The 11,637-nt window shown below is 36.2% G+C and overlaps 1 protein-coding gene across 1 annotated transcript in view; it reads right to left on the bottom strand.

Annotated features, from left to right (window-relative positions):
* Positions 1-1,258: 1,258 nt before the first annotated feature.
* Positions 1,259-11,637, bottom strand: part of LOC106880200 (structural maintenance of chromosomes protein 3) — a 56,193-nt gene continuing 45,814 nt past the window's right edge. Inside the window, exons 28-34 of the mRNA XM_089362805.1 lie at positions 11,273-11,416; positions 10,908-10,976; positions 9,801-9,893; positions 7,396-7,464; positions 6,233-6,410; positions 5,248-5,354; positions 1,259-4,121 (exon numbers count right to left, since the gene is read on the bottom strand). Of these exons, the coding sequence (XP_089218931.1) occupies positions 4,050-4,121; positions 5,248-5,354; positions 6,233-6,410; positions 7,396-7,464; positions 9,801-9,893; positions 10,908-10,976; positions 11,273-11,416 (732 nt within the window). The 3' untranslated portion in view covers positions 1,259-4,049. The remainder of the gene's footprint in view (positions 4,122-5,247; positions 5,355-6,232; positions 6,411-7,395; positions 7,465-9,800; positions 9,894-10,907; positions 10,977-11,272; positions 11,417-11,637) is intronic.

The following is an 11,637-nucleotide window of genomic DNA, read 5'->3' as shown; positions in this document are numbered from 1 at the left end:
GTTTCAGAACTACATTTCAACCCATGCAAGCATGAAGTATGCATGTGTGTGTTCAGAACTGTACTCCAAGAAAGTTGCAAGCTAGAAGAGATGTTATAACTGACAACATGAAATAAGAGACCCCTGCCTTGAAAAACAGGGTTTGGGTTAGAAAAGATATTTAGCTGTAAAACAATACCACAATAACATATATCTCTAACACATTATCATGGAAAAATGGACATAAAACTATCGTTTATTTGTATCATTTAACACCTATCTTCCCATGCTAGCATGGTCTCGATGGATGAAGGTTGAGGCAGGACTTTTACAGCCAGATGCATTTCCTGTTAACACCCCTTACATGTTTTTCAAGTAAGGGATCACTGATTCCAGAGGAATTCTAAAGCACAGAGCTAGTGCTTGATTTGATGAAATGGAAAAAAGGGGTTGCGAGTGACATCACTGTTTGTAACTGAACTGCAAAAGGGTAGGCCACAGTGTGATTTTGTTCACACAGACACAAACTTGAACACACACATAAAACTCAGTGTGTGTGCGTAGAACTGACATAATGGGTTTCTTACAGCTTCCATCAAACAAATTACCTCACAAGGTGCTAATAAGCCATGAACCAAAGCAGAAGGTACTGAGGAAGTGAGAGGAAACCTGAAGAACCACAAAACACTGCAGGTGAGGAGCACATTGCCATATATACACACACAAGTCTGCTTGTGTGTATCCATATTTATATATATACACACACATACAAGTATTTATCCATTCAATGTGTTTTCCTATATTTGCATCACTTGAATGGGGACTTATGTAAAGCAAACTTTTATGTGAATGTTCCTCCTGTTGGCAATATTTAACTGTGTTTTAAGTAAGGAAATTTCCATTCCACAGATCTTCCAAACCGTTCAGCAACCAGTCAGAATATGGACAGCAAATAATATCACTGACAACAAGTAAAAGTGTGAGCTGTTAAGATTCAGGCACAGTCACAAACATACATGTGTACAAATATCTTATGTATAGTCACATGTACATTTATATATAATATATATATACACATGCCAGCATGGGAGGCAGATGTTAAACGATGATGATGATGATATATGTGTGTGTGTGTGTGTGTGTGTGTGTGTGTGTGTGTGTGTGTGTGTGTGTGTGTGTATATATATATACACACACAAACTATACATAAATAGCATTTCCTGCATCAATGGAGAGCATGCCAAAGATATATAAATAACTGCAAAAAAGAAATCCAATATTAATAGAAATACTTGATTTTATGACAGACAGTTGAAAACAAGCTAAATACATGCTACATGCAGCAAACCTCAGTTCCAGAGTTTTCATCTTCAAAATTGCTTGCTTTAGCTTAAGGTAGCAGGAGTTACAGAAATATCTTTTTTTTATATTGTAATAAAATCAATTTAACATCAAACTAAAGAATTAGTCAATACTTTCCATGGAGAACATATTTATTCAACTCCTAGTAAAAGAGGAGTGACAGCAACTTCAAAGTTTTGGCCTGTTAGTCCTTATCGGACAACCAGACAACAAATAGCAGGCTGAAACCTCAAAGACACTGTGACCCTCTTGTAAAAGTTGAACATATATATATATATATATATATATATATATATATATATATACACACACACACACATCTACATGCATGTATATACATACACATATGTGTATGTATATGTAGGCTTATATGTGTAAATATATATATATATGTAAATGTATATGTGTGTGTTGTGTATATAATATATATATATGACACATATACATACACAAACACACATAAATATATTATGCACACACATATACATGCGTGTGTGCACATATACAGGGTGGGCCAAAGGTCACGTACCAAAACACATTCATTTTGTTCCTCATGTACAAGTACATATGTATTCATTATTTTATTTTTTTTATTCAATTTTAGAAAAATTGATGCATGTCTTTGACAATTCTTGAGCGTATTGAACTTACTTCTCTGTTTGGTTGTGAGTGTGCAACAAATAGAACCATTGCTGACACTTTCAACCAAAAACCTCCTGGAAAAGTCACATCAGCACACAACAGTTGATCGACTCCATGCAACAGGCAGTGGTGCACGACAACTACCCAAAGTGGCTGCCGTGTATGTGTATTTGTCATAAACAAGCTTCAAAATAGTGTGGTATTCTTCATACAACAATGCAACATATAATAAAAGCTGCAAACATTTCAAACATTTTCAACACTTGTGATCAAACTGTTGACATTTTCGAATGTTTTTCTGCCTTGAAATGAAAGTGTTGTTTTTTTGGAAATGTGCAATATATATTGCTTTCAAATCCTGGCATAAGGCCAGCAATTTCAGAAGAGTTAAGTCAATTACATCAACCCTAATAGATAACTGGTACTTAATTTATTGACCCCAAAAGAATGGAAGGTCAAGTCGACCTTGGCAGAATTTGAACTAAGAACATAAGGACAGATGAAATGCCACTAAGCATTTCGCCTGGCATGCCAGTTCACTACCGTAAATGTCCAATATATATTAAATGAGTTGATTTTTGGCCCATCCTGTGTATATATATATATGTGTGTGTGTGTGTGTGTGTGTGTGTGTGCATATACATACACACTCACATAATATACCTAAATATACACTCATCTACATATGTAACTGGCACTCTTGTCGGTTACAACAATGAATTGAAATTAACATGCAAGTGGCTGAGCGCTCCACATACATACATATACACATATATATATATACACACACACACACACATTGTTCATCTGTGTTACATTTCTTTCAATCTTAACCTGATCTAGATGAAAATATATTGAGATGTTATTGTCACTGTCCAATGCCCTTCTGGCCACAATCCCTAAGCTGTTTTTCAAGTTATGAATTTATCTTTCTACTCATTTTGTGAAATACAGATCCTTGAAATGATTTGTACAAATGAAATTCCAACAAATATTACCAAATTTCATGCAAGGAGTCAGAATGTGAAAACATGTGAGTGTTTATGTCATGTGTGTGTGTGTGTGTGTGTGTGTGTGCGCAAGTGAGTGAATTAATGAAAGGAAGTGGCACTCAATACATTTGGTAAGGGTTACCTAAATGCAGGAATGTGAGCTTCCTGCATATTCAAGGCATTAGTCTGCCAGCAGCTTTCGAAGAGAGAGACATGTACCCAATGTGCCACTCATGTAGACCAAGCCTGAAATATTGTGATTGTGAATTAATCTCCCTACTCATGCAAGCATTACTGCACTTATTTGTATCTATGTGTATATACAGAGAAACATACACAGATATGGGTAAATACAAATTTGGATAAATATCCTTACGTACAAATATAGATGTGCATGTCTTCATATGTGCATATATATACATACATATATGCACAACAATCAGATTTGGAATTCATGCCATCACAAATTCCTCTTGTATTTGCCTGATTTCTTACCATCACTAATTTTTGAAGTGTTTTTTTTTAAAGAAAATCCCTTACTTGAGAAACAAGTATGGGTAGGCTATGTAACTTTCTAGGTAACCCATTCAAACATAGATGCCTACATGTATATTACCTACATGTATATACCTACATGTATATTACCTATACACACCCACAAAATCCTACCTAAACTAACTCTTCATCCAAACCCTTGCTAACATGGAAAAACAAATGTTAAACAAATGGCCAAATATACACACACAACACAAACACACTGAATGTATATCTATATATATATATATACATACACAGACTCATAGGCTCAGGCTCACACACACACACACACTGACATGTTTTGGCTTTACAGGTCAATGTGAAAAAGTTTTGCTTACAAGTTTGAACAAAAAATATTAAAATGTTAAATATGAAATGGTAAATGATGAGATGCACTGAGGTGTGAGGTGAAAGTTAGCAAATGTGGTTATGGTGATGGTTGTGGTGGTGGTGGTAGTAGTAGTAGTAGTATTGTCCATTTGTCCCTTTGACACACCCTTGCCTCCTCTCACACTGTCAGAAAATATAAGTTGTTCTTCAGCCACGTGTTGCATCATCCTCTACAAAGTTGTGTGCCTCTTCACGTGTGACACAATCAACATGGCTAACCTGAAATTTTACAGAATGAAATATGAGTGAGAAGGGAGAAAGAGAAAGAAGCATAGAAAGTGAATAAAAAGGAAAACCTCATTTAACATCCACAGAATTTGTAGAAGCAGACTGTTTAGGGTTGCATGCCCCATATCTTCTTTTGCTGCCAAGCAAAGTAATATTTCCCCAGGGTACTTGTTTACAACCAGCACACACACACATATGACAGGCTTCTTTCTATCTCCATCTATTAAATCCACTCTCAAAGCTTTGGTCATTTTCTAGTTACAGAAGACTCTTGTCCAAAGCACTGCAAAATAGGACTGAAACCAAATCTAAATCATTGGGTAGCAATCTTCTCAACCACACAGCCATGTTTATGCCTGTATGCTTCTGTGTGTGTGTGTGTGTGTGTGTGTGTGTGTGTGTGTGTGTGTGATTATAAGAAGATTTAAGTATTGATTTAACTCTTTTTAACACCAACCTGCCTGAGTTCACTCTTGCTTCTATGAAAGAAACTTCTTGTTTAAAAAAGATCTGACCTTCCACCAAGACCTCGTGTTAATTTATCTTCCAAACACCAGCTGACAAAGTTATTTTACTAAATTCATTATTTTTCAAAATCAATTGAAACAAAGGTACCATTTTATCGACCTTGAAAAGGTGAAAGCCAATGTCAACCTCGGAGGAATTTGTACTCAGAATGTAAAGTCAGAAAAAATGTAACTAAGGACATGAAAAGTAGAGAGGGATAAGTTATGAGAGAAAAGAGCCAGAGCAGAACAGGTTTCCTGTTGTAGAGGAGACACACATTAGGTTAAAATACATTCTTATGAAGTCAACCTTGATAAGAGTGGTGACAAAATCAATTGAAACGAAGTCAGTGTGAACACCTATCATAGGTCTATATCAGGACTGAATATTGCAAGCTAATGAAACGGTGGTTTTGCAATTAGTGACTGGAGCACTTGGTATTGATTTACGTGTATGCAAATCTGAGAAAGAGAAGACGTGATGTAATGATTTAGACCCTCAATCAAATGGCACATAGACTAACTTTCTACCAACTAAAACTTATCAGTTTCACAATAATTGAAATAAAAAAAAGAGAGAGAAACTGAGAGAGTGAGGTATTGTGTCTTACCTTGTTTCGGAATTTAACTCCGTAGAATTTGTCTGAGTGTTCCAGCAATTCAGGTCGGAATGTGGTGGTGATGAATTGGGCGTTTGATGATAATTCATGGATCATGTCTGAGAAAAGATGGAAGAAAAACTGACCGATTCAAATGCAATTGAAGAAGTGATAAAGAATACAGTAGAAGTGGGTGGATCTAAGAATAGACTAATGTACAGCAAAAGCTCACATTCAAGACAATAATGAGAAAAGACTAAAAGCAAGATTTCAGAATATCAAAACTAATCTCTTTCTCTCTGCCACCAGTTAATTGCTCTACTAATTAGCCTCCAAAAATGACAACCTACTCAATCTATTCAATGATCAAAAGGACAGCAAGTATTTGTATAGTGTTATGTTTATAGTGGTGTAATCTGAGTAGAACTGCAGTGGGACAGAAGATTAATAAAAAAAAAAAAAAACCTATTATTTAGTTTAAAATGTTAAGTTTTTTATCTCGTGTTTTTTTTTTTTGGGGGGGGGGGGGTTAGGTGAGTAGGAGTAAATAGAAAAGGTGTTTGTCCCCAGGCTAACAGGCACACAATAACAAAAGGACCCACCAAAATTATTTGCAGGCACACATTAACAAAAGAACCCACCAAAATTATTTGCATTCACAAAATAACCCACAAAAGATAAAAAAAAAGTAAAACTTACAGAAAAGACACTTCACATAAACAAACAGCAGTGAGAGAGAGGAACATCTTTCACAGACATCACAAGATACATGTACAAAGAAAACCACACAATGGAATCTCTTCAAAAACTCAAACACAAGGAAAATAACAATTCCCAGTTTCATTTTCTCATGTAAAATAAATTTCCAATAGAAAATAAAAATGAACTCTTTTTAAAGCAAAACAAAAAAAAAAAACCCTAAACCAAATACATCAAAGACAGAAGAGAGAGGCAATAGAGTATTGGCTCCATTGAGGAGAGAAACGGTATTGCTTACCTGCGACAGCTTTACGATGCTGGGCATCTAAAGCTTGGTCAATTTCATCAAAAAGATAAAAGGGGGCAGGGTCACACTTTTGGATGGCAAAAATCAGTGTGAGGGCCACCAGTGATTTCTGGCCCCCTGATAACTGCTGCATATCACGCATTTCAGCTTTGTTGCCCGTAAAAGACACCTGCAAGGAGAAAGTGAATTAGTAGAAAGGGTTTTGTCCTTTGTGAATGTGTGTGTGTTAGGAAGGGCAGCATCCAGCTGTAGAAACCCTGCCAAAACAGACTGGAACCTGGTGCAGCTCTCCAGCTTACCAGTTTTCAATCAAACCATCCAACCCATGCCAGCATGGAAAGTGGACATTAAATGATGATAATGTGTTTGCTTGTTACAATAGATAAGTGGATAACTTCAACATTTGATTCTTCACAGCAAAGTTGAAGAAAGAGATACAATAAATAGAATCAGTACAACTATAATAGAGCTGCTCCTTATTTCATTGTACCATTCCTTGGAAGGATGAAAGCCAGAGTGAGATTGGAACATTAAAAGGACATCAAGAAATACAATAAAACAGTAGAATATAAGGAAACTAGCAATGTTCCACATCAACAAAAACTAATCCAATATAGTTCAAACATTGGGGATATTTTTGATACCAGTCATGGGCAACTTATGGCCCATGGAACTTTCTGAGTGTCATGTCTAATGAGCAATTATCATTTTTACTAGTGCAGTCTACCTGATGATGAAGAGTGTCTCGTGTGGCCTGTTTTTCAAAGAGTGTTGCCCATAGCTGTTTTACACCATGACGAAACCACACCCAGTTATCCCTAACACAGTTTGAAAATTAACCATTTCCCGAAACCCAAGTATCCAAAATAAAAATGAATTAATTTATGTTGTGCTACACATGACATACAAAGAATACCACTCGATAAACAATCTTCCCAGAAGATCTCCTAATACTGGGATGTAACAGTAACAAACAGAATTATAATAAAACATGAGCACTGACAAAATCTGGGACTCAAATGCTTTATCTTATCCAGTTTCCTTTAAAACCTACAGTCTAGAAACATCTAAAGCTCACCTCCTCTCACAAACTAATTCAATTAGTAACAAGCTGAGATATGCTATGTGTACTGTAAACTAAAAACTGTATTTACCTTGATACCAACACCTGTAAACTGTTCCACCAGAGGTACATCAGCACCAGACTGCTGGCTGTCTTCATTCTGAGATGTACAGAAAATGAAAATAAAAGAAAATACAGAGAAATTGTTTTAGTTTGTAACCAATGTTGTTGTTGTCATTTCAAATACATTAATTTCAACAATTTAGGCACAGAACCCATTTTTTAAGGCCATTCAACCCAAATACCTTCACGACTTGCACTTACCATATCCATTCCAAAAAGATTACAAATAAAGAAAAATAGCAGAAAATCTTACTAAAAATACATAATGAATAATTCCATCTTTGCACTCTGTATTCAAAACTGTCTCCTCGTAGACTAAGTAGACTCAGGACAAACAATGTATTTGACCTGAGTCTACCCTCACAGACAACAGATTTTACTTCTTCATCATAGTCAAAAGATTAAGGATAAATGTAAAACATTTGCAAGGTGCTAACAAAACTTCCTCACACATGCTGGAAATATGGATGTAAAACTGAAATAAATGAATAAAGTTAGACAAATGGCCCACTATATTGTGGTGATTTAGTTTGAGAGTAATGGTAAGGAAGTATTCAGCTCCAGTACAAAATGGATTTGCATATAAAACAGCCACCAAGCAGCTTGTTATAGCTAATGCTATTATAAACTACTAGCTGGACCTGTGAAAAATTTACAGAAAACATAAAAAGATATGTATTGTGTGTATTGGTGCCATGAGAAATGTTTCTATATTGTGACACAGAATCTAGAAAGAAGTGTAAAACCGATAACTATTATAATCCCACTAAAATATCTCAGTTACGCAAACGTAAACAGAATTACTATTTAGCCTTAAAATACATCGGACATATTCAAAGAATCTCCTTGGTTTAGTGGCACGGAACGGTTTTCTGGTATTCTTTTATTCTTTTACTTGTTTCAGTCATTTGACGATGGCCATGCTGGAGCACCGCCTTGTAGTTGAAGGAATCAACCCCTGGACTTATTCCTTGTAAGCATCGGTTGTCAAGCAATGGAGTGGGGGGGGGGACAAACACAGACACAAACACACACTCATACACATATATATATATATATGACAGGCTTCTTTCAGTTTCCGTCTACCAAATTCACTCACAAGGCTTTGGTCAGCCTGAGGCTATAGTAAAAAAACACTCTTTAAAGTATAGAATTGAATTTCGTGGAGCCACCTATTGGCAACTTTTCTCCCCACCCATTTTGTAGGGGGTGTTACCCATTTTTCTGGGCTCTTTTCACAGTTATACCCAGATTGAAATTTCAATTAGTTTTTGTACGGAAAAAAATTAAAAAAAGGGAGTGGGACTTGTTTGTAGTTTGTAGAGAAAATGTTAAACATGTCTGAAAAAAAAAACATGGTCTTTCACCCCTGAGAGAAGGCGAATAAGTACCAGGGGTGGGGGAAAGAAGAGAGAACTAACACTCAATCATTTTAGAACTCCCAGAATAAAAACCTAAAAGACTTTCCCTCTTCTTCATTGTTAAAAGTAAAGAAGCAAGGAACGATCGATCGTATTTCAGTCTAATTGTCATTGTAAATGGCCGATGCTTTCCTTTCTCTGTCTCTATCGCTTCACTCCTTTTCTCTACGGTTAAGAGAGTGAAGGTGCGTGGCTCAGTGGTTAGGGGTATTCAGCCCACAATCGTAAAGTCATGAGTACGATTCTCTGTAGTACGCTGTGTTCTTAAGCAAGGTACTCTACTTCTCCTTGCTGCAGTCCACTCAGCTGGCAAAAATGAGTTATAGCTGTAATTCAAAAGGGCCAGTGAGGCTGAATCTCCCTGAGAACTATGTTAATGATATGCATGTCTGTGGAGTACTCAGCTATTTGCAAGTTAATTTTATCCTTATGTGGTAATGAAAAGTGAAAGTGACATCCAATATTTACTGTAGTGGTCTTTGATTTAACAATGTGTCTATCAACTTTTCTTTTCTTCTCTCTATCTACTGTCTCTCTCACTTCCTCTCTCCTGCGTTTGATTGAACAATGTGTGTATGTAAAACACAAAACGAATTGTCACCACTCACTCTTTCTCATTCTCTCTCACTTCCTCTCTGTCCTCCTTTCTCCTGCTTTGCCACTCACTTCTTCCTTTGAGGTAAGTGTGACACACACCACAGGTACAGATGTACAAAAACAAGTTGGCGTATCAATATTATTAATGCTTTGCGCTTGTATTCTTTCATTTGCTCCAATTCCAACTCAAAGTAAGCCACATCATAACTGCAGAGGTAAGTCTCAGTGCTACGGTAAAAATTAAAGGATCAGCGATTGAATATTAAGATGAAGAAAATAAGAAAGTAAAGTAATTTTTAAAAAAGATAGAAATAAGTTGCATAAGTAATGACAGATTGCGATGCAACAGACTTACTTCATGATGTTCTTGATCTCCTTTTCTCATAACCAACACAGCATGCCCTTGAGGCACAAGCTTCTTGAAGATTTCTGTAAAATATTTGGATACCTGAAAACAAAAAATACAAAATTAGAAGTAATTACAAGCTGCACTCTGTAAGAATTGAGTGTCAGACTAGCAACTAAAATAGCAAAAGTTCATATCACATTACTCATATTGCACTATCTTTTCAGCAAAGGAACTTCAAATGATCTAGCTAACTTTGCTGATGGTAATGTGGAGTAAAATTTGCAGCTGTTTACAGTACGTTTTGCGGGTGTAGCCCTTCATGCAAACTCCAATACAAAGAATGTAGAGATTTTTGATGAGTCCCATTATGAACGACTTTAAATAGTGTATAGGTACATGTATGGGGAGAGGGTAATAGTGTAGAGAAAATTTATAAGTTTGTAGCTTAGATGCCATTGGAAATCTTTTAAAGAAAATACAGCTGAAATGATTTCTTTTTATCCATTCTAAGTTTTCAAGTGTTGTTCAACTCAATATTATAAAGTGCTTGTTATTCATACAATGTTCCCACAGTTTACATAACTGATCTGTATCTCCATATGGTGCATAGTTACAACCAAGCAGACAGTATGTCTGTGTCTGTGTGTGTGTATGTATGTGTGTGTGTGAGGGAGAGAAAGCATCTCAGTCTTGGACACAAAATAACACTTATGAAGAGGACATGAATTCTCAACTCTTGAACCAACACTCCAACAGCATTATAATTGACTCATACCTGGCTTCAGATGGACTGAGTCATATCATATGAAAGAAATAATGGTGTATCAGCCAATATGAAAACATAGGAATAGGATTGAAGGAGCTTTAAGCTGGAATTCTGGGAGACAAAATATTTAAAAATAATAAAGGCTGAGAGCCACTGCAGTGTCTCTTAAATGTCACAATGCTCCGGGATGATCGAGGAACACAACTTGCAAGGACACCAAAAAACCTAAGAAGATATTTCAGGAATGGTTGATAATCTATTATGAATGAGAGAGAGACAGACAGACAGACAGACCAACATACAGAGGCAGGCAGAGAGAATATAGGTGAAACAAAACAAAAACCAACCTGTTTGAAAGTAAGTTGGATGGCCTCATACTTGCGGTGATCCAAAGCATTCATCAAATCAAGGATTGACTGCAATAAACAAGCGAAATTGTGTGACAGATACACACATACACTTATATAACACCCAATGGAAAACAAAATCATCTGAAGACACTCTTATATAAATGCAACCACCTACAGTGCACAATTACAACTTAGATACACAGAACATTTATTTGTATACAAAAATTTATTAACACACACACCAGCACACTGCATCAGTCAAAGACTAATATCCATTCTCCCCACAAATACAGCACATTAGTAAGTAAGAAACCAATTCTTTAAAAGTTCTCACCATTACCAAAACATTACATAAAGCCTACCTTGTGCGCACTATCTAGTTCATCTTTCCTCTTCATCAGTTTCTCTTTCTGGTCAGAGAAGTTGATAAACTGGTCCAAGGCTTTTTTGTTGACATGACTGTATTTCTTTAGTTCCTGGTTACATTGTTCCAGCTTTTTAAACAACTGTAATGAGAGAAAAAAGAAAGGCAAAAAGTAGTGAATGTAAACAAGTAACCAAGATACTTGGCATTTGTTGACCGGAGAAAACCTTTGACAGAATCCCTCACTCAGTAATATTGTGGTGTGTGAGGAAGCGAGGGACAAATGAATTGCTTGTGAAAGCTATGTACGTGGCTGCTGCCAGTAAGGTGAGATAGTGATGAATTTCGTTTACAGGTAAGCAT

Source organism: Octopus bimaculoides, chromosome 14 (assembly GCF_046866305.1).
Source record: "Octopus bimaculoides isolate indiv1 chromosome 14, ASM4686630v1, whole genome shotgun sequence".
In the NCBI taxonomy this organism is placed as follows: domain Eukaryota; kingdom Metazoa; phylum Mollusca; class Cephalopoda; order Octopoda; family Octopodidae; genus Octopus; species Octopus bimaculoides.
This window is presented reverse-complemented; position numbering and strand designations above follow the sequence as displayed.